This window comes from Macrotis lagotis, chromosome 4 (genome assembly GCF_037893015.1).
Source record: "Macrotis lagotis isolate mMagLag1 chromosome 4, bilby.v1.9.chrom.fasta, whole genome shotgun sequence".
In the NCBI taxonomy this organism is placed as follows: Eukaryota; Metazoa; Chordata; class Mammalia; order Peramelemorphia; family Peramelidae; genus Macrotis; species Macrotis lagotis.
The window spans coordinates 73,466,397-73,490,329 of NC_133661.1; the positions used below are offsets into that span (position 1 = coordinate 73,466,397).

Below are 23,933 nucleotides of genomic sequence, written 5' to 3' on the forward strand. Positions count from 1 at the left end.
TTACTAGAGTAGAAGCCTAAAGATCTGAGTTTAAGCCTTGCCTCTCACACCAATTAACTTTATGACCTTGAACAAGTTGCTTCCCTGGGACCCAGTTTCCATCTTGATAAAAATAAATGGGTTGGGCTAGATGATCTCTAAGACTCTTTCCATCACTGATATGGTCTCTGTAATGGTGATAGGGAGCAGATATCACATTATTGTTTCTTAGGAGGAATTTGATCTTTGACTTTATCTAGTTACACAGCTGCTAAGTAAAAAAAAAAAAAAAAAAAAGCCAAGATTCAAACCCAGGTCTCCTGATTTAAAGTCTAATGATTTTTCAGCATTGAGCAATATGCCTGGTAGATAGTAAGTACTTGTTTAGTGTATGTTGACTGATTTTTTTTTTTACTAGTGAAACTAGTAAAGGATAGCGAAACCAGACAAGGACAAGTCATTTTTTTTAAAGTATTGTTGGCTTTTTAAAAATTCATTATAAATTTAAGATCCAAGAAATTTGTGTGATAAGTTCAGTTTACTATATTTTTTAACACTTAGAAGGAAAACCATTTTAGAGTCTAAACACTGGTAACGATCTCACATCCCTTTTGTTCTAGTAGACTATGAATCTAAAGCCATCCAAAAATCTCTTTTGAATGCTTGAATTTTCTTCGAAATCATACACACACACACACACACACACACACACACACACACACAAAACCCTCCCTCTCCCAGAGATCAGCAAGCTTAGTGAAGGCAGTAGAACACTAGAAAAGAGAAGTCACTAGCAAATCAAAGTAATTGTAGGACTTTAGGAAAGTCACAATCTCGCAAAAAATCAACTTCTTCCTATATCACATGGGCAAACAATACCTGCTGTGACTTCTACCTTGGGTTTTTGAGAGGGATAAAGGAGATAATACATATGATATTGACAAAGTAGCACACAAATGTAAGAAGTCATCATCACTATTGTTACAACATAGGTTCATGTTTTCTAGAAAGCAAAAACCTCTTCATAAACACTTCCTTTATGGCCACCAAAAATCCCTAAATAGATTTCAGTCAACAATAAAAATGGTTCAAGGAAATGAAAAATTAGATTAATGACATTAGCCATCAAATTTTTCATTTTCTCTTTGAATGACACACAGTTTCAACAATTTCTCTTTACGTCCTTACTGGGGTAGAACAGATCATGACACCTGGCCAAAAGATTCCTCTAATTAAGGAAACTGAACAAGGTACCTGCTGAAGAGTGAAAGTTGTCCTATTCCGACGTTGTTTTCTCCGTAAAAACCCATCATCAAAGTCACCTGTGGAGTGGTTGCCAAAGGGTGCAGTGCCTACTGAGAACAGAGAGAATCCAAATTACAAGGAAGGCACCCAATTTCAAAATTGAGGAGAGTTATGGCACCTTCATAGAGCATGTCCAAATACCCACTGACCTTTCCCAAGTTCTACTCCTCGGAATGTTTTTTATTCAAGGATTAGCTTTTTTTATTCAAAGAGTTATCCTATCCTCTTGATCAAAAGGACCAGTTGTTCCTATCTCAATTATCCCATAAAGGATAATTACCCAACTTCAGGAGGTTCATTTATTGGAAAACTGCCTTGAATTATATTTATTTATATACTTGTCTTATTGCTCTACCTTCTACAGACTGTAAGTTTCTTGAATGCAGGGACTATGTGATTTTTCTTTGTACCACTAATAGTACACTAATGTACCTCAAAAAATATTCATTGGATTATTATTGGATTAGTGTCTAATTTACAAATGAAACTGAATTTGGAAATGAGGTAAGAGCACTTTTCTACTTCCATCTTGTAACACATCTAGCAAATACCAACACTCCTGTTCCCAGGTCTCTTACAACATATGAGCATTTAAATGATCCCTAAATAATTGCTCATCTATTCTAAGAAGAATTTCTTATTTCATCATGTAAATATAAATTGCAAGACTGGGGATAGGAAAACTTGTTTGTTTTTTTAATAAAAATCCCTTAGAATTACAGTTATTTTTCTCTTGGAATATCAACACACTTCTAGGGTGAAAATGTATGAATAAATACTATTTACGATTGGTTACAATGCAACTTGCACCCCCAATGACTCTGTTGAACCAATAATAGTTAGCTAAAGGACTACCAGGACAATGGAATTAATGAATAAAACATAGTCTAAGATTGGGAAGCTTCTTCAATGAAACAACTAGCATCAAGTAAAGACAAAGATACTAATACCTCTAAGCTTCCCTTCAAAAGGAAGAGGTTTTGGGTTTTTTTCCTTTCTAAAGTATATAAAGATCCCAACAAGTTGGGTCTGAACATAAATCCAAATGTGTCTGCAAAATATTTTCTGAATGTATACTGTTCATTAGTGCATGATGGCTCCTTAGGAAAACAGGAAAGTATTCTTCTGCATTTACCAAGGATTTTTCACTTGACACAATGAATTATTATTATTAGGATCTCTATATATTAACTATCAGAGGCCTACCAGCCAAATTTCATGGACAACACAATTCAGAACTGCCACGCATCAGAGAAAGAACTGGTTAAATGTGCATTTTCTTGAATTCATCAGTTAAAATAGACCCTATGCTAGACCACAATGTATTTTGACATAGTACTCCCCTGACTTCTATTTACATGTTACTGCATATTCAAATTCTTCTTTAAAACAGCAAGCTAATTTACAAACATTTCTCCCCCGGCTCATTCAAAACTTAAAAAGCAAAGCCTCATATCTTCATTATAGTACAGGGACCAAAACATTCTCCTTTCGAAACAAAACAAATATGAGTTATTTATGGTTCAGAGAGCCAAATAATTTCTTGAAATGATATAATCAGTAAGCAATAATGATAATCAAAGTTTCCAAAGAGTGTGAAAAAAATGGGTAAATAGGGTTACTTGTCCAACCCTGGGACTTATTTTTCCTGAAAATGTGCTTAGAATAAATGACATGAATTTACCTAAATGCATGCAAGATGATAAAATAAAAGCTCTCACTAATATCCTACCTTGAGGTTTATGAACATTATATCGGGAATTTCTTCTGGATTAAAATACAATATATCAACTTTTACTCTAAAAAGATAAAAGGATATTAATACTCCAAATTCTGATTTGGTATCCTTTATGTCCACCATATATTTCCCCTATACTAACTTAAACCAAAATAAAAAGTCTCATTTGGCAAAATTAATAAGGGAAGAAGTTTGTATAAAAGCGGGAAGATGATTTTAAAGGTACTATTCTTTTATTCCAATTTTATTGAGTTTTATTCAACTTAACAAGCACCTATTAAGTATCTACTGCATGCAAAGCTCTGCTCTAAGTACTGAATCAGAATGGGCAGGGGAGTAAAAGGAAAATGGGGGCTGAGGATAGAAAGAGGAAGATCAGCATAGCCCATATCGTTTTTCTTTATCCAGAGAAAGGTACAATGCAACTAATTAACCAGCCAGCTAGGGATTCTCTTCAATGCAGCATCTGTCTTCACTATAAGTTTGTAAGTCTTTGTCAAGAAATAAGATAAAGTTATGTTGAAATGGACAAAATATGAAATATGTGTTGTTTTCCATCTTGGGCCCTAAAGGAATTCAGCACTCACTGTGTGCCAGGGACTTGTACACTCTTTCATTTTTACCAGAATGCTAGGTTAGCAGTTTGCAGTTGTTCCGAGTCTAGGCAGGTGCTTAAGAACAGAACAAGTCACATCTGGTCAGCCACTCAGTTAAATACAAATCTTCCCCCTGTGTCTTTACTATATATTTTGGGGGGCACATTGGCTTGGCTTTATTTTTTTTGAGAAGCCAGCGTAACTTAGTGTGGAAATATGTTTCGTTATAAACGGCGTGTACACATGTGTGCTCCACAGGATATGTTATACATCCCAAAGTGGGAATGTTATTCAGGTTTGTCTTGCTCTAATAATCTTTGGCTTGCTGAGATGGAAAGTCACTAAGTTAGCCTCAGTAAAAAAAAAAATGTATGCAGAAATCACTTGGGCTGCAGTTGTATATTTTTTTAAAAATAAGAAGACTAAGGGTGAAGATTTTTCTATCTGAAACCTTAATGGATTAATGATTAGTCACCTTGACTGTTCCTTCTATTCTATATGTCCTTTTAGTTCTGCCCCTTCTTATAGAAGTACCAAAGAACTGGTTAGATAACCTTTTCAACTCATGCATTTTCTATAACATTTGAAATATAATAATAACCATGATGTAGAAAGTGAGATTTGGGTTATTGATACTTTAATAACTTTGAAAGAAGTTGTGAAAATGGCTCAACCCTAAGATTGATAGTTTTTTTTAACCACTCACCTCATAGGACTGTTGGAAGGAAAGCACTCTATAAGTTTAAAAGTGCTATGTCAATAGGACTTATCAGTCATAATTATTAAAATAATAATAAAAAGTCTCTACTATTTATTGCATGATCAAATAAAACTTGACCTCATTCTCTAAAGGTCTAAAAGAAGTCCTCAGATAAGACATACCCCCCTCAAATGCTCATATTGCTAGAGGAATGCTAAAATTAACTGTCTGGACATACATACATACATACATACATTCAGTCAGGGCCTCAGCAGGATGTTTATAATCAAATACAGATACCACACAAAGGTATCAGTTGCTATCAGTTTAAGGTTCCAGGACCTTAAAGGGCAAACAGGCCAAGCAGCTGGAGTTGAAAACTCACCTCCATCTCTTTTAAGGGGGAGTAAGAAAAAGTTGCCAGCAATGAACAATGGTTTCTTAGGCGACAACAGCAAAGCCCTTAAGCTACTTTAAATAGCTGGGAAGCTACTGTCCATGTTCTGTTGAAGGGGACAGAAACTGAGAAGGAAGGCTTTGCATGTTTCCTATAACATTTCAGGAAAGGGATAGTAGAGAGAGGAAAAGAGAGAGAGGAAGGAAGGAAGGAAGGAAGGAAGGAAGGAAGGAAGGAAGGAAGGAAGGAAGGAAGGAAGGAAAAGAAGGAAAGAAAAACCAACCTCTTTTTTCAAACACACACACACACATACACACACACACACACACACACACACACAAACACACACACGAGACGGTTCAGAGGGTATTTTCACCTGTCCATGGTTTGTCCAAGGAGCAATACCTACAATGGAAACTGACCAAGTTCAAGTCCTTGCCCTACCTCCTCTCTTTGCCCCATGACTTCAACCCCACGCACTCATCAGATGACCACATGAGAATAAATTTGCAGTACAAAAGCTACAAAAAGCTTTGGAACCCCATACAACCTCTCTCCAACTCTTCTGCCCTAATCATTTTACAGGCTGTTGGTAAAATAACATTAAAGATTTATGCTGCCCCTTTGGCTTCGGGGAGGAGCCTGGGCGGGTTTAGAAAGTCCCCCGATTAGAGGCGTGACACCAACATCTGTGCAGCGAGGGGGAATAGGCTTTTCCTCCATAGCCCGGGGGCTGAACTGTGGGCTCTCTCCGCAGAGGGGAGGCAGGTGGCAAAATGTCACTCTGAGGGGGGAAAAAAGAGAAAGAAGAGGAGAGAAGGAGTAAAGGATGGGAGATAGAAAGGGATGAACAACAAGGAAGGAGAGAGGGAGAGGGAGGAAAGGAAGGAAGGGGAGAGAGAGAGAGAGAGAGAGAGAGAGAGAGAGAGAGAGAGAAGCGAAGGAAGGAAGGGAGGGAAGGAGAGAGCTGACCACTACAAACCCAAGAAATGCCTAAACAACTAGCACAACCCTTTGGGGGGGAAAGAAAAACTCAAAAATGACCCAACAGACTATTCCAATTCTCTTGCCCTCTCTCAATCTCTGACTGCTACTGGCTTTTTTCGAGAATTCTCTTAAGGCCTGAAACCGTACAAGAGTCTTAGGAAAATTAGTCCAGCTGCCCATCACGACCCCCCCCCCAATACAAACTCCCGAAACAGATCCTCCTCGTTCCCCTCCAGCCCCACAAAGTTGCGTTTGGGGCTTGCACGCGCTCGGAGCCGTCAACACTCACCCTCTAACTGCGGAGGACAGTGGAAATAAAACATTGCAAACTGGGAAGCAGGTTCGGGCTGGGGTTCAGGGCTGCAAGGCAAACAACAGAGGCATTTTCTTTCCTCTACTTCTCTTCTACCTCCCCGCCCCCTTGCTCTGTCCCACCCCCGCCCCCACCCCCTTTCAGTCTGAAGGCGGAAGGTTCAAGTCAAACTCCAGACTGCATCCCTTCTCGTGACACCCCTGAGCAGGGTCAGAGGCACCCTGGTTTCCTGAGGCAGAAAAGGGAAATTCTCCCTACATTCTCCGGCCCATCCGACTGATGAGCCATAGTTACCTTTTCTGCCCCCTCCCCCGAATTTCAAACTTGAGAATGAATTATCCACTTAACGGAATTTGTCTACGCATTCATCCTTCGGAGGGAGTCCAAGAGAATGGCCGAGTTCTTTGCTTTCCTCTGTACATCTCACTCCCTAGGCAAACATCTCCAACCGAAAGTTCCTCCTCCCCTCTCCTCCCCCTCCCCCGACTCCCGCGAGGGAGGCCGAGACAGACACCCAGTCTTCAGTGGGGGCGGACAAAACCAAGAGACCAACACCAAGACCTAACACTATTATCTCTTCTAAACTAATCGGAGCAGACAGCAGCAGGGAAGAGTCTGCTTTCCTTTCCAGCCTCATACTGAGGCTCCTCATTTCCAACCTTGTCGAGACACAGCCTGGAAATCCGGTTCCATTCGACAGGCGGTTTCTGTTAAGTAACTAATATTAACGCATGTGAGGGGGGGTAAAAAGAGAGAGAGAGAGAGAGAGAGAGAGAGAGAGAGAGAGAGAGAGAAAATCAAAGTGAGGTGCCCCCTACCTAATGCGAGTGGAGCCGAGAGCACCAGTCGGACCTCAAGGCTGCGTGAGGAGCTGGGAATTGCCGGCTGCAGTCACAGAAGGACTCGACAGAGTTCGGGAAGTGGCCAGATGTCTTTCTATCTGTCTACAGCCTGATCTGCCTCTCAGCACTTGCCTTTATAATCTCACGCATAATTGGCCTTAATCTGATTATTTCCAGCGCTGTCTACAGTGAGTAACTTGGATAGGTCTATTGGGCCTTACAAATGGCCCACGTGGTGTTAAAAAAAAATCCGTCATTTCTCAGCAAACATCAGGAATGTGGGTTGTTTCTCACCCCCCCCATAACAAACTAGAAACAAACAAAAATTATTTTATAAACATTTCTATTTCTCTTTGCTCCCTCGATCCTCTCTGTTCAGCTCCCTTAGCCTGAAACCTTATTTAAGGGGGAGGGGAAGAGAGGGAGATGGATAATATATTTATAAAGAGATTTTTTTCTTCGGTACTTGCTCTTATGGCGAAGGCCCAGCGGCTCCCGGATTGAAAATTGACAAAGCGCCGATAATTGCCCACTGGATGGGTTTTGGGGGGACGCTTTGCACACGACTTCCCTTTCCAAGCGATCGTACAAAAGGAAAGTTTGATTTTGTTCTCAGCAAGGGGTCCCTGGATTTATGCTCGCTTCCAGTCTGCAAATGATATGCGGTGGGACCCTTCGCAATTACTTTTAAAATGCATCCGAGGCAGACACTCAGCGGAGAGAGACCGCCCTTCCCTCTGCCTGGGTGAAAATTAAACTCTAAAGTACCGAGCTGAAATTTTCAAGTCAGGGGCGCGGGATTGGATCAAATCACATAAACTGCAAAAAAAAGCAAGTCTAATGGCGTATAATTGGTTCTGTAATAGCATTACACAAGTATAATAGCCTGTTATGGCCCCCTGCACTATTAAGTGCTTCCCTGGCGGAAAGCCTTTATGATATTAAAGGGGGAATATAATGATATTTTGGTTATTAAATGCGTGTAATTAATTTATGCACCACTGAAAATAAAGTTGGTATTATGACCCACTCAAGATGCATCAGAAGATGCAAGTCAGACAACTGTTGATAAGTTCTGGTGTCTATGTTTCGTCTAGACTGCTGATTTTATTTTGGGACAATTGCTTCTTGGACAGACTACACAAATTGAATATTTTATAAACATTATAATGTTCTGTGCAGCAACCGAATAAAGGCGAAGGAGCCCTGCAAGGTCTCGGAATCCTGGTGTGATCTTAAAGACACAGTATTCGGAACAAAAGAATTCGCGTGTCCCGCACCTATTATATGTGCTTCTGGGATGATGGGGAGGGAGAGAGCTAAGCAGTTGTTTGCTGCTTTGACACGCACGGTGGGCCCTTTGAAATAAGAGCTCGTGGGAAGGCGCGGTTTAAGATCATTTGGTAGGATTTCGGATCGAGGCGCGCCCTAAACGGAGAAAACAAACTCAGTTCGACCCGGGGAAGAAGGCTGACGCCCCTGCTCAGAAGAAACGTTTTCAAACTCTTGCTTGAGTCGGAAATGGGTAGATGGAGTGGCGTGTGAGTGCCACATTCCGGGAGATTTCAAGCAATTGGAGCGAGGATGGACTCCCTTCATTAATCTTTCCTGAAGATGAACTTACGTTCAATCAAAGTCGACGGACTGGAGAGAGGACGAGGAGCTGACAAAGGTTTGGGTCACAGGCGAGTGACAACTTCCAGGCTTCCTGGTTCCTTGGGAATGGGCCCGCGAAGCGAGCTTCAGAGGTCTGTCTTCTTTCCCACCAAAAGGAGTAAAGAAGACGGATTCTACCTCCACTTTTAAACTCCAGAGACCGAACCCGTTCAGTAGGGGCTCTTGTAGCCAAAAGCCTAAATTCCCTACTCTACCCAGGAGAGGGGGTGAAATGAACACTTGACTACTACAACCCCTAATAAAAGTCATAACTTCATTATAGCGCTCTTGGGGCTTGTTCGTCTTACGGGGTAGGCGTGGGTAAAAAAGACAGTTGCACCATCTCTAGCAGCTGGGAGACTTCCACTTAGTTCGGAAACCTTAAGACTCGGATGCTTGTAAAACAAGGCTCAGCACTATAAATTCTTGCTTTGAGTAAGAGACACACGCTATATCAATGACTAAGACCTTCATTAATTCCCTTTTCTGAAGGACAGGTTCGCTCCAAGGAACCGGGGCCAGCGGGCAGCTAAACTAGAAAACTGAACTGTAGTATTTCTACCATTAGTATTCTTCCTTTAGTGGGTAGTATTTCTCAACCCTGATTTATCCTTCAAAGTCTGTTTAAGCTTTATTGAACTGTTTATCCCAACTGCAGTCTTCTTCCTCTTGTGCTTAGACAACAGCGTTCCCAGGATGAGCTAGTTCAGTACTCTGGACAGAGCCACCCGTTTTTCCCTGTTTTTTCCGCTGTCTTAAGTCCTCGTGCTGAGTCGCAGAAAAGGGATCACAGAGAGACTTGGAGCAGTTCGCATAACTTCTTGGAGGGATTAGTTAAACTCGTAGACATTCTATAATCCAAGTTCCTCTCCCCCCCCCCCCCCCAATCTGGTAACGGAAGACATAATAATCTTTGCCTTTGTATTTAAATATCAAAGTCTCAATACACACTGAAAACAGATACTTTCAGAAAATTCTTCATAGTCTTGTTTCTGAAGTTTTTGAAGCAACCAAAAGACTTTTTCCCCCCGAATAGCTCTGAGCTTTCCCTTTCAAAGGAAACGGAAAACCCAAGTGCATGTGTCTCAGTCAATTCCCCTTAGAGTCAACAGAGCTTTCACTTAAAACAGACGATCACTGAAAGGCTCAAAATCTATTTCTCCTGTAGTCACTGGTGCCCCTTTTATCATCCCACACCCTGATGAAACCCGCTAAGGTGGGCAATCATTTCTTCCAAACCTTCGAGTTGAATTCACCCCCCTGTTGGGGCGGGATGTGAAGAGAATAAGACTAGAAGCAGAAAACGACATCAAAGTTTAATTTCTTCTCTGGCTTCACAAACACTTAGGACCCTACGTAAGGTCCGATCAGAATTTTTTCTACCTGGTCACATAAAGGGGGTGCTGGTAACTAAGAGGTTATTTTTCCTTTATTCATCTGCAATAAAATGTATTTTCCAATTAGCCAAATTTGCCGATTTGTCCCGCTTGGACACTCTTATAATTTATAACATAAAAGTGTACTTTCTTTATCTAAAGACCAAGGTGACTGCTTTTAATTTTCTCTAACCTCTTTACACTTGATGTTCACCAGACTCATCATGTTAATTGGCTTCATATACGGATCATCAGTTTAATGAAGAAATAAATCCTTTGTTGCTTTATGCCCCTCTGTTTTAACAGTGATTGCTTTAATGAAGAATGTGACGTGTTCCCAAATCAAAACTGCAGGAGACATTAGAGAGTGGGTTTTTAAATACTATGACTGAAATGCTTATTTAAAGTTAAAACCATGAAAATATAGTATTTCATCAGATTACCACCACCAACTGCCCCCCCCCCAGTTATAATGGGAAGCATTATCCAATTCTCTAGAGCCAGCAAAGAGAAAAGAGACTGTGTTCTATTCTTCAGTGTACTTTATGCCTCTGAGAGATCAAAGGTAATTATTGTATTTAATATAGAATGTCTTGTTAGCATCTTCAAATTCCCATCAGGAATCATCCCCTAGCTAATAAATAGGACTATGTGATTTCATCTTCTATCTAACATAACAGAGAGGTTAGAGAGAAAACTAACAGAGAGGGAAGCATAATTCAACTTCTAAGGTTGTTTACTTTAAGTAGAATTTTTTTAATTTAAAAACTACAGAATGGGCATGGAAGCAAAACTATGAAATTCCCAATTTGGGGGGTGGCTTTTTACAGATAGGCCTAATTAGAGAAGACACCTGCAAATCCAAAGACCTAGGGTATAACAGAGAAAGTAGCAGCACTCCACTAATAACAACAGGCTACAGCAACAGACTTATAAGGACCAAAATAAATGTTGTTAGAGGATTGTGATATAAGTAATACATATCTCTAGTATCAATTAATATGGGAATAATCTTGAATTCTCTAATAGATATTTGATTTTTCTAATTTCATTCTTGCTTCGTAAAAGAAAAAATCATTAAAAATACTAAGAGCAGACCCAAAAAAGGGTAGTCGCCAAGAAAAATCCTTAATTTTAAATCTCTTCTTGTCTTTTGGTTGGATTAAAAATCATTTAAATTTTTTTTACCTAGAAAGTTTTTGTGCTGAATCAGACACCATAGTTTTAGAAAATTAAAGGGATTCAATGCTCAGGTTTGTTATTTCAAACACCTTTTCCTTGGTGACATTTACTTCTAAACTTGCATTCAGTTTTTAGGGATTTTGGAATCTTTGTACTTAGCCACCTGAATAATGCTAAACTCACTTAACATCTCAATTCTCTAGAGTGGAGTGATCAAAAGAGATTTTCACCAAGCTTCCTAAAAATATATTTGACAGGCAATTTCAGGACAGAGGAGGAGGGATGGTTTTATTCTTATTACACTGTGGCTAAAGCAAATGTAATGCACCAGTTGCTCATTGAAGTTTAGAGGGGGAAATCACTACTGAATTACTAATAATGTATTCTGGAAGGGCTCAGGTAATTTATCATTATATACTATAGTATTAATAATTTAATAACAATGCCTTATATTTGAATAAGGCTTTATAGTTTATAAATCACTTTCACATACATTATGTCTTTTGATCCTCAAGACAACCTTATGAGGTAAGAAGAGTACGCATCCTTATCCCATTTTTAAAGATCAGGGAACTGAGTGTCAAAGGTGATGTATCTGGGAAGTGGAGGATCCAGTTCAAGAACTTAAGTCTCATCCAATTCTCTAGAGCCAGTGTCTCTGACACTAACTTTTTTTTTATTTTTAAAGATCACCTGTTGTTCCCTCCAAATATACAACATATGCACACTGTATGCATGTGTACATATGAGTCACTGTTTTGTAGTTTGGGAAATTTCTAATTATAATTTAGATTAGTTAGCCAAATACAATGACAGCCAAGGTAACTGAATGGAATTCCAGATACTCAAGGGGCTCCTGAATGGAAATTTATGTGTATGTGTGTATGAATGCATTATGTAGAACATTTTATATCTATAAATACAAGTATCTATAGATATGGCCATCAGAGAATGGATTCACATTTTATTGCCAGGGAAATTCCATATATTTCAATATTTTTATTACTCTGTCAAGTCAAGGCTTATTAAATGCAGGTCAGTTTTCAATGATTTTCTCTGCTACTTCCAAAATGATGAACATTTAAACATGAATTGATAAGATAAATATAAGATGTCTCCATCAGGCCACATGAATTGGCTCTTTAAATAAAGTGAGAAATCTACATAAATCTACAAAATTCCATATGGGGTTTGTAACTATGCTTTTACCTTACACTAACTAAAACTGTCTGCTTGACCCTTGATAGATATAGCTCCCTGCGTGTATGACAAATTCTTTTTGGCCCTTTCAGTGACAGCATCACTGCTTTCACCACTGTCACCATGCCTTCCTACCAAATGGGCTCCAGGAATATATACCTCTAGGACTGGAAGGGATCTTGGAGACTATCTAGTTCAGTTCTCTCATTTTTTAGATGATGAGGAAACAGGCTCAGGGAGTTTATGTGTCTTGCCCAAAGTGCCACAAGTACTAAGGCTTGGCTTCAAATCTCAGTCCTCTGACTTCAAGTTAAGAGCTTTTTCCTATGCATGTTGCCACTTATTGCTAAATAACATAAGGTGAATCCCTTTTTTACTAAATTACAATTAGTTATCAAGATTTACAAGGTGTGTTTTCAAAGGTACTCCCTCTTCACGGTCCAGATAAGAATTAGGCTAACAATGAGTAAAAAATAACAATTTTTGGTTCAAATTTTAACCTTCATTCATACTAAATTGCCTGAATGTGAGTACAGGAACAATATAGGTGTCATACTCAGTATGGGATGGTGGGAAGAATGCTTCACTTGATTCCAAACACCTTAATTCTAATCCTGTCTCTTGACACTAACTGCGTGAATCTGAGAAAGTCATTTTTACCCCTCCGAGCCTCAGTTTCCCCATCAATAAAATGAAAACAGCAATTACTCACACTTCCTACTTCACAGAGTTGGTTTAAAAAAATCATTTTGTAAACGTCCAAGTTCTTTATAAATGTAAGATAGTATTTACCTACAAAAAACACAGACCAAATTAATTGGACTCAGGCAAATATCTTTACTAGATGTTTTCTGTCTTTGTTTAGAAGTGTATTAATTCAAATACCACCTCCTGCATGAGGTCTTTCCTGATTTCCCCCAAGTTGTGTTATATTTATTATTTGTCTGTATATTTACATGTTGTCTCCTGCCCTCCTCTCCCCAGTAGGATGCAAGCTCAAAAGGATATGCTCCCTTTTGCCCTTGTATCCCCAATATACAGCAGATTCTGGGCACATGATAAACAGGATAATAAAAGCTGATTTAAGTGAAGACTAGTTGTTTTCTGGTGTTGATTTTCAAATGAGACAGGGACAATTGTTCTAAGAAGTCTTGAATGTGATGAAACAACAAAGACCACAAGACAAATTTACTCTATATACTAAAAATCCAAATTAATTCACTAACTAGCCTCTGGAAAGTATCATGATGTGCTTTAAAGGTTGGATCCTTTAAAAGGTGCTTAGTCCATCACTGGTGCTCGATAAATATTAAATAATAAAACAAGTGTTCCTTCTGAAATGAATATTGGAGGAGTGATATTAGCTTGCTACATGAATTATTAGTTGGCAATACTAAAGCTATTCACTTACTAGCAGGACCAGATTGTGTACTAGGCAAGATTGCCCTTGCCACCTCTGGGAACATCCCTGCTGCTCCCTCTACCTAGAACACCTCCCTCCCTCCCTCCTGTCTACCCACCCAATTCTGGGTGTCCTTTCAAGATTCAACCCAAGTCACATGTCTTCTCTCCCTCTTCTGAATCCCCAGAGCATTTACAGTTTCTAATCAACTCATTAGGCACTCAGCATAGACTGCCTGGGGTTGTTATTTAACTACTTCATGGGCAGATGGATTGTTGCCCAAATAAAACTGCTGGGTTGTCAGATTGTGAAAATTAAGGGTGGAGCTTATATCTTATACTTTAGTTAGTATAAGGCTAGATAAATGGTAGGAATTTGAAATTCTTTCACAATATGATGTATGCAAAGTGGTAATTCAGCAAAGCTGATCAATCAATAAACATTTATGAAACACCTGCCATATACTAGGTCCTATGCAAGATACTAGAAATACAAAAACTGAAGCAAGATAGATCTTAACCTCAAGGAGTCTATCTTCCAATAGAAACATGCACATATATAGTTATAATCAAAATATTAAAAAAGTAAATCTAAAAACAAAAACTTTTTAGGCAAAGCAATAGAAGCTAAGAGGACTAGGGATGATTTTCTTCAGAAGACAGTATATGAGCTGAATCATGAAAGAAACAAGAGATTCCAAGATTCAGAGAAGATGAAAAATATTTGGGATGGGGGGCAAACAATGCAAATGCCTAGTGGAGAGACAAAGTTTTGTTTTGGGTTTTTTTTTGGCAAGGAATAGCAAGACAGTAGTTTGTTATGGGAAATAATATGTAATAAATTTGGAAAAGGGAGAGTAGGCACTGGTTGAGAAGAATTTTAAATGCCAAATAGGAGTTTACATCTTCTCCTAGAGCAAGTGGGGAGGTGACAAGGTCAGATTTAGACTTCTGGCAAATCACTTTAGAAGATTATGGAATTACCAGACTCCAAAATGATCCTGTTCACCTAGAAGGAAGTTTCTAAAGTGCTTCCCTAGGCTTTATCTTTGGTCATCTTGTTCTCTTTGATATTTTTATCATTTAGTCACATAAAGGCATGAAGGGCATGTTTGTTAAGTTTGTAAATAACATAAAACTGGTAGGATTGGCTAACAAATTGGATTATGGATTTGGAATTCAAAATATCTGGAACACATTAAAATTATTAGTCAAACCTAATCAGATGAAGTTTGATAGATTTAAATAAAAAATCCTAATTTGGGGTCTAAAGAATTAACAAGTCCAGTATAAGTGAAGCTTGTGGGATCCATATAACATTGTTGAAATCTTTAATTTCTCCTGATATTTTGAAGGCACCAGTGAAGCTAACTGTCTACTTGTCATCCCTATTTCTTATCATGTGACCACCTCCTCTTCTCTTCCTCACAAACAGTTCCTTGAGGGCTTCTTATACTCCTGTTCTCTCAAAATTCTTCATTAATTATATGTTACAGCCTGCACACATTCACCTTATACCTCTCCATTTTCCCTCTATGTAATAGTCACTTTTAATTCTTTGGGGGAAGTTATATTTCATGTCTCAGTTTTTTATCATGTCATAATTTGAATATATTATGCTATATAGCAATACTGGTGGAATGTCAGTACTGACAAGGTGGGTCTTTACTTTTATGAGAAACCTGGGATCAATAAAGAAAGTTTTGCAATTTCCAAAAGACAATGGAGTTCAATCTCCTTATTTTCCGACTCCTACTGTACAACTCTAGACTCAACTGTCTTCCCTGATGAATATAAATTATAAATAAATATATATATATATATATTTATGGACAAACTCTATAGGGCATTAATCCAAATATATATTGAAATCTGGGCAAAGATTTTATTCATTTACCTTGCCTTTTCTGTATGGATGGACAGGCCAAACTCAAAAGAGTTGCATTACAGATCTCCCCTAGGAAGTTCTGTAATTTTTTGATGCTTTATGCAATCAGCACATCATACACAAACAGGAATATCTTCATCCATAGGGAATCCTTCTTCAACCTGAACTTGGTGCTGAATCTCTTCCACCATAATGTCAGTTATCTTTGGTGAGCACACATCTCACACTGTTTTTATGACTTACGCTTAATATCAGAGTCATTGAATGGGTTTATTTCTACTACATGTGGTCTAAGGAATGTTGGATGATTTTGATGTATAAAGGGACACATTTTGAAAAAGAGCTTGTTAGGCAATATTTTGTCCTACTAAATCAAAAGGGGGGTTTTGTTTTGGTTTGGTTTGGCAATACACAAAGAAATCTTATATTCTCTACATATTTCAGTTAATTACACACTTGTAAAAATGTAGTCAGCTGTAGAATATTGTGTCAAATACTGCTTGAGAAAGCCTTCTTGATCCATATGAATACCTTCAATAAGAATTCCTTCAATTTATGTATATAGAACTCATATTTTATATGAATAGAAGAGTATATAAATCCTTATGTTGTTCTCTTAGTCACTTTTTCCCATTATTATTATTATTAAGATCTGAATTTTTTCTTCACTTTTCTTCACTTCTTCACTTTAGCTATCTTGTGTATCAGTCCCTTAACGCTTACACAATTGAGTTGCCTTGAAGACAGATCTCCATATTTCCTTGTTCACAGTCTGATCCTGTTCTCATCTTTGTTCTCTTCAATGTCAATTCCACCCTTTTTAAAAGCATATCTAGATTCTAATAATAGGGTGCAAATGTGGTGGTGCAAAGAGAAAATAGTTTGTCATAATAATTTTTGCAAATATTTACCATTTCTCTTCTGTTTATCACCTTCCTTCTATCATCCTTGAATTCTCTTGGGATGACTTTACTTAGTTGGATATCTTGCCAAGTTTTCTTTATTATTGGTTTTACTCTCCACCGTTTCTGCTTTATGAAATGAGATTGCTCATAATCATCCATTATCCTTCATAAGATTTTACAAACACATTTATATTCTAAATCTTCATTGCCTTTGCCAAATATCCCTCTCTGTCTGGCAAATAAGTCAGATGTTTGCTGACTAAGACACTTTCTGTGTTCTTTGGGGCTCCAATTAATTTATGTTGTTTAAACTTGTAGATAAAATTATTATAATTGGTGTCAATTTCTGCTGTCCCCTTGCCATTTTTTATTTTAAAATTATTCATTTAAATAGTTTAGGGTTAAGTTATTTCAATTGTATATTATATCTTTTTTATTATTACTCTCTCCTAGCTTTTACTAATTCTGATCTTAGTTCTGAGAAGTTAATGATCTCACAGCTCACACTGATAAATCTTACATTGATAATAATTTTTTCTATCTATTAAAATAAAATCTGATTTATTTTTCATGGTTTTATTTAGTTTTTTCCAGGTTATGTGCCAATTCTTCTTCATGGAAAAAAAAAGGGTTTATGATAGAAGTTTGAAATTTCTCCATACAAATCTTTGAACTCTTTCATTTCCTTTTCCTGAACTATTCTTTCCCACATATTCCTCCCCGCTCTCAATATTGAAGTTACCAAGTATAAGAGTTTGTACTGATTTAATTTGGAGGGTCTTCACAAGTCCTTCACAGAATTTCCCTCTAATGCATCCCCAAAATCATATTGCTCCATTTGTTGCCATTCAATTATTTTCAGTCATGTCTGACTCTTGGTGAACCCATTTGGGATTTTCTTGGCAAAGATACTAGAGTAGTTTGCCATTTCTTTTTCAAGCATATTTGTACATAAGCTGCAATTATTTTCATGTTTGTCTTTTTTCAAATGATTATCATTAGTACTATAATATATAATGACCAATATTCCATGAAATAATGTTTCTTTTTGCCTTTAGGATTACAATAAAAAAATCAGGAGTGTGTTGGTAAATATTTAATATCTGGGCTCTCAAGAGGGAGAAAAAAGTATGCATACCCTTTTAAGTTTAATCTGAATTATTAACACTTTCTTAAATCTAAACAATCAATAAAACAATAAATCAAGCCCTAATTTGTAGCAATTGCCTGCTTCTAAGGTGTAAATGATTATACTAAAAATTGGACAACAAACTAGCAATCTGTTCAGAACTAACTCAAGCACAGTCTTGAGTAAAACCCACTCTGCCAATTCCTTTCTTCATCTCCCAGAAGAGCACCTGGGAGCCTGCTTTCCATTTAACTAAAACTTCATTTTTTATTCAGGTTCGTTTCTTTAGCAAATGAATACCAAGATGGGAAACTTAGGGTGGCTAGGTTGCATCATAGATAGAGTACCAGCTCTGGAGTCAGGAGTACCTGAGTTTAATTCCAGCCTCAGACACTTAATAATTACCTAGCTGTGTGGCCTTGGGGAATCCACTTAACCCCATTGCCTTGCAAAAAAATAAAACCTAAAAAAAAAAAAGATTGGTAACTTAGTTTCTCCAATATTATGCCATTCAATGGTCATTGGACAATGACATTATATTCAGAGTATCAGTAGACAAATGAACATTTATTAATGTCTTAAAACTATGATTCTTACTAGTCTCTTCCCCCTTTTCCAGCTCTCATCCACCTTTATTGAAGTAACAGAAGAGGATGTGAAGTACTAAGAGATTTGAATTTTACTTTGTTGCGTTATTGCCATTCCCCCCCCTAAAAAATATTCCCAACTCATCCACCAAGCAAAGATACCTTTCCATATTTAGTTAGGTTCACACTCAAACAACAGACTCCATACCTTGCAAAATCTATATAAAGCCTTTACAGCATGGTAGAATGTTTACAGTCTGCAGACACCAAACTCCCCAATTAATTCCCAAACTTTGGTGAAAGGAACTCCTTCATTTCCTCCTTCTCTCATTTCTGGAATCATGCCTTCTAGTATGGTTGTCTCAGATAGGGAGGTTGAGGTGTAAAACAACATGGAAGTCTTCACATCCAAAAAGAGTGAAGAAGTACAAGGAGGCTATGCCACTCTCCTGCAGTGAAGACAAGAACATCATACTGAAAGAGGGCAAAAGTATCCTTCAAATTGTAGGTAACATCCATTGCAACACCATTGTCAAGATACTGCCTGAAAAAAAATGCCATTATGTCCTCTACATTGCCACCTATGCAACCAAAGAGAGCAAGAAAGAGGAATGATGGTCATTTTCTGGGTCCTCCAACAGTTTTGACCTTTTCAAACTACTTTTATCTTTTAATTCCTCTTGTGTTGAAGCAGACTAAGCTCCCTAGGGATTCCCAGCTGGGAGATAGATCTGTATGTTGTTGGGTTTTTTTTTAACATTGATTCCCCCCCTTTCCTTTTAACACATCTAATTCTCCTTCCCAGAGCTGCCAACTTCAAACCTTGATAATGGCTTTGTGCTTATCTGTTTAGTTCTATGTATAAATGGAATATTGTAGAGATGACCCTCCAAGCCCAACACAGGTCCTATCCCTTCTCTATCTCCTCCCCATTCCCATAGAAACAGAGTCAATAAACAAAGAAAATTCCATTATTTTTAAAAGAGTTGTTCAAGTTTTGTTGTTCAAGTTATCTTGAACAAAATGACTAAAATGGAAATGTTTTACATGATTGCACATGCATAATCTATTTCACATTGCTTACTATCTCAGGAAGAGGGGAAAGGAAGACAAAGAATTTGAAATTCAGTAATTAAAAAACTAATGCTAAAAATTGTTTTGCCTGTAATTGGAAATAAAATATTATTTAAAAACAAAAAGTAAGAGAAAAATAAACAAAATTGAAAATAAAGGAGGTGGAGGAGGAATTCAGGTTCACCTCAAATAAGCACTGAACTAGGATTTGGAAAGATCAGAGTAGTGGAGGAAGTTAAAAATATATACAAAGTAATTTTGAGGTGTAGGGAAAGCAATGATAACTTGGGATGAAGGAGGAGAATCAAGAAAGGTCTCATATACTAATATTAACACAAACTAGGAATTCAATTGGGCAAAGGTAAAGAGAGAGAGATCATTCTAAGGCATGAGGAACAGATCAGGTAAGAAATTATAGCATCACATCACAGAACAGCAGGGAGGCTGATTTCACTGGAACATAATGTGAGGAATGTGGGATAATGTGAAATCAGTCTGAACAAACAGGTGGGAGCTAGACTGTAAAGGACTTTAGATGCCAGAAAAAGGAGTTTATTCTAGAAAAAGTAAAAAGATACTGAAGACTCTGGAAGGAAATGTAGGGATTTTCAGGGAATAATTTCATTTACTTCACATTTTGATGCCAAAGTGGGGGAGGAGGGTCAGTAGCTCTGTCTCATGTCATGGATGGAAATCACTAAGGAATAAAATCCTCTCACTCTGACCCTTACTTAACCTCACAACCAGGCTAGGCTTTCCTTGATGTTCCAGGAATGTTCAGCAGACTCAAATCATGTAAGAAACTCAATAAAATCAATGTGAGCCATGAAGTCAGCACCACAGCAAAGCAGAAACAAAAACAAAAAACCAACCTATATGTCAATATACACTCTTAAATGCCCATACATCTATTAATGGTATTTACAGACTGAATTCCACATAAGGAAACGGGAGTCTCTTAAAAATGCCCCTCAGATCATTTTCTGAGAGTGGAAGAAAGGGAAAAAAATGGAAAATATCCCCCTTTTATAGCAGTTAATGAAATAATTAAAGTTATTGTAATGGTGATAATCATTATCATTAATATGTTAAATTTCTACCAAGCCTTCCTCTAAAGCCTCATTAGGGAAGAGCGGTAACCCTGGATTTTAATTCTATGTAGCAGAACACAAATTCTAACAGGTCTCTTAAAACTGGAAATGTTCTAAGGATTAGATTATCTCTACTCTCTGAAAGTCAGCCTAGCTAAATCTAGAAAGGCTAGCTCCTAACTCAGGTTAATTCATTTGGGGGCATAAATCATGAAGAGTTGGACTTGATCAAAACTAAAAGAACTGAATGATAAAATTCTTTAAAACTATCTAAGAAATCATTGAAAGAGGTGTCAGTCACAAGGAGTCAACAATAGAACCAGATTAAAATGGAACTGGGACATATTTAACTAAATAAATAAAAATACAAAAGAAAGTGACAATATTAATAGGTGATTTTTTAAGTCAATAGATCCCTGCTCATGGGGATCCTGATATGTGGTTTAGTGACCACTGTTCCTATGTGAATTTGAAAATACAGATTGCAAGGGACAAGATGGAAAAGACGAATTTTGTCTAGTTCACTATTTTGCCAAGATTCAGACTAGATTAGAAGTACTGGTGAAAACTAACTTATTGAACCAACTGAAATTTGAGATGATATTATGTGAACACAAAAAATCAGGATGTTTAAGCCCAATTCTCCAATTATCCCTCCTATTGATATGCCCAGTCTTACATACTTTATTTTTCTGATGAGGAGAAGATTCCTAAAGGGAGGGAAATGTAGAGTAAAAAGAAATGTTGTAGGGGCAGCTAGGTGGCGAAGTGAATAGAGCATGGGCTCTGGAGTCTGAGTTCAAATCCAGCCTCAGACACTTAATAATTACTTAATTGTGTGGCCTTGGGCAAGCCACTTTAACCCCAATTGCCTTGCAAAAAATCTAGAAAAAGTATTGTGTTTTCCCTATTATACTGGGTTACTCCATCAGTTATACAGCCCTGAAAGGAAATATCAGGGTGCAGAGAGCAGAGAGAGACAAAATTCTGTTTTTCTCTATCCCTCCCTCAGTAGATGAACTATTCTAAGTCTGATTATATTTTTGCTAGCTTAAACTCAGACTCACTTTTTTCTTTTAAAATTTTTATTTATTTTATTTTTAATTTATGGAATGAAACAAGCATAAAAGATAATTGCATATGAAACTATAAATCTATTATGTATGACCTGCTATTCCTTTTAAATATATAATAAAATTGTATAAATTTCTTATTTTTTATACATTGACTGGACTAAGCACTATCCCAGAAGAAGGGTCAAAAGGCTGTTGTCTTATGGTTATGACTATGAAGGTATGCTCTCTTGATTTTTCACCCTAGAAAAGTAGAATCAAGTTGTTTGTTCCAAATGTATTTGGGGGCATTCAATAATAAGATGGGGAGGAGAATCAACTGAACAAATATTTTAATATCTATTCAATGCTAGACACTAAAGGTAGGCATGAGAACGTGGTTTCCAAAAGAGTTTGTGCTCCTTATGGAGTTTATAATCTCATGAAAAAAAAGACAATAATTAAAATTATGGGAAAAATTCTAAATGATTAGAAAAATTATATGATATATATATATATATATATATATATATGATGAATGAAAATAACAATAGAGCCATCTAGGTCACACAATGGATAAAGTGCAGGATGTGAAGTCAGGAAGATTCATTTTCCTGAGTTCAAATCTGGCCTCAGACACATACTAGCCATATGATCCTGGGCAAGTGACTCAATCATGTTCACTCATCTGTAAAATGATCTGGAGAAAGAAATGGCAAACCACTCTAGTATCTTTGCCAAGGAAACCCCAAATAGGGTCACAAAAAGTCAAACATGACTGAGAATGACTACCCAACAACAAACAATACAAGCTATATGATGAATGTTGTATAATATTTAACTGTGATATGGGATTGAGAAAATTAGTGCCAAATTGTGTTATGTAGACTATGAATTCTAAAGAGGGATAAAAAGAAGTTAGGCTTCATGGTGGAAGTGACACTTGAAATAGGTTTTGAAAAAATATGTAGAATGTAGAGAAGAAGGAGTGGATCAGAAAGACCAAGAAGACATAATTTTTTTCCTAAACCAACTTTGATATATTTCCTCTATTATTTTTTGGTCATCAAAATATGTCTCTGTTTGACTTACCAGTAAAGATCATAAAATCCTAGTGATAGAAAAGATTGTTATCATATGCATCCCTAATACATCCAGAACGGATCGTTCTTTCAATTGATTTTTTCCAATTCCACAAGAATAGTTTGAGTTCTATGAAACTAATGTGGTGCTGTTACCTAAACCAGGAAGAGTTAAAACAGAGAAAGAAAATTATAGACCTATTTCCCTGATCAATATAGATGCAAAATTCCTAAATAAACTCTCAGCAAAATGATTACAACAAGTTATCGCTAGGATAATACGTTATGATCAAGTAGGATTTATTCCAGGAATGCAGGGTTGGTTCCATATTAAGAAAACTGTTAGTATACTCAATTATATCAACAACAAACCTATCAGAAATCATATGATCATATCAATAGATGCTGAAAAAGCTTTTGACAAAATACAGCATCCATTCCTATTAAAAACACTAGAGAGTGTAGGAATAAATGGACTGTTCCTTAAAATAATTAGCAGTATCTATCTGAAACCATCAACAAGCATTATATTCAATGGGGAGAGGCTAGAGGCATTCCCAATAAGATCAGGGGTGAAACAAGGGTACCCATTATCACCACTAATATTCAATATTGTATTAGAAATGTTAGCATCAGCAATTAGAGAAGAAAAAGAAATTGAAGGAATTAGAATTGGTAAGGAAGAGACAAAACTCTCACTCTTTGCAGATGATATGATGGTCTACCTAGAGAATCCCAAGAAATCATCCAAAAAACTACTGGAGACAATTAGCAATTTTAGCAAAGTTGCAGGTTATAAAATAAACCCTCATAAATCCTCAACTTTTCTATATGTGTCTAGCAAGATACAGCAGGAAGAGCTAGAAAGAGAAATCCCATTCAAAGTAACCTCAGACAATATAAAATACTTGGGAGTCTATTTGCCAAGACAGAATCAGAATGTTTTTGAAAACAATTATAAAACACTTCTCACACAAATTAAATCAGATTTAAATAACTGGGCAAATATCAACTGCTCATGGATAGGTAGAGCTAATATAATAAAAATGACAATTCTACCAAAACGAAACTATTTGTTTAGTGCCCTACCAATCAAAATTCCAAAAGATTGCTTTAATGAGTTAGAAAAAATTGTAAGTAAATTCATATGGAGAAGTAAAAAGTCAAGAATTGCCAGATGATTAATGAAAAAAGTGCAAAAGAAGGTGGCTTAGCCCTACCTGATCTAAAATTATATTATAAAGCATCATTCATCAAAACTATTTGGTATTGGCTAAGAAATAGAGTGGTGGACCAGTGGAATAGATTAGGTGTAAAAGCAAGAGAGGATTATAGTAATCTGCTGTTTGAGAAATCCAAAGAGTCCAGCCATTGGGATAAAAACTCCCTCTTTGATAAAAACTGCTGGGATAATTGGAAGTTAGTATGGAAGAAACTTAGATTAGACCAACAC

At 37.1% G+C, this 23,933-nt stretch overlaps 1 protein-coding gene across 1 annotated transcript in view; it reads right to left on the reverse strand.

The window, feature by feature from the left end:
- DRGX (dorsal root ganglia homeobox) overlaps nt 1-6,025 on the reverse strand; it is a 44,286-nt gene extending 38,261 nt beyond the window's left edge. Inside the window, exons 1-2 of the mRNA XM_074231871.1 lie at nt 5,992-6,025; nt 1,234-1,331 (exon numbers count right to left, since the gene is read on the reverse strand). Coding sequence (XP_074087972.1) covers nt 1,234-1,331; nt 5,992-6,025 — 132 coding nt within the window. The remainder of the gene's footprint in view (nt 1-1,233; nt 1,332-5,991) is intronic.
- Between the last annotated feature and the right edge of the window lie 17,908 nt (nt 6,026-23,933).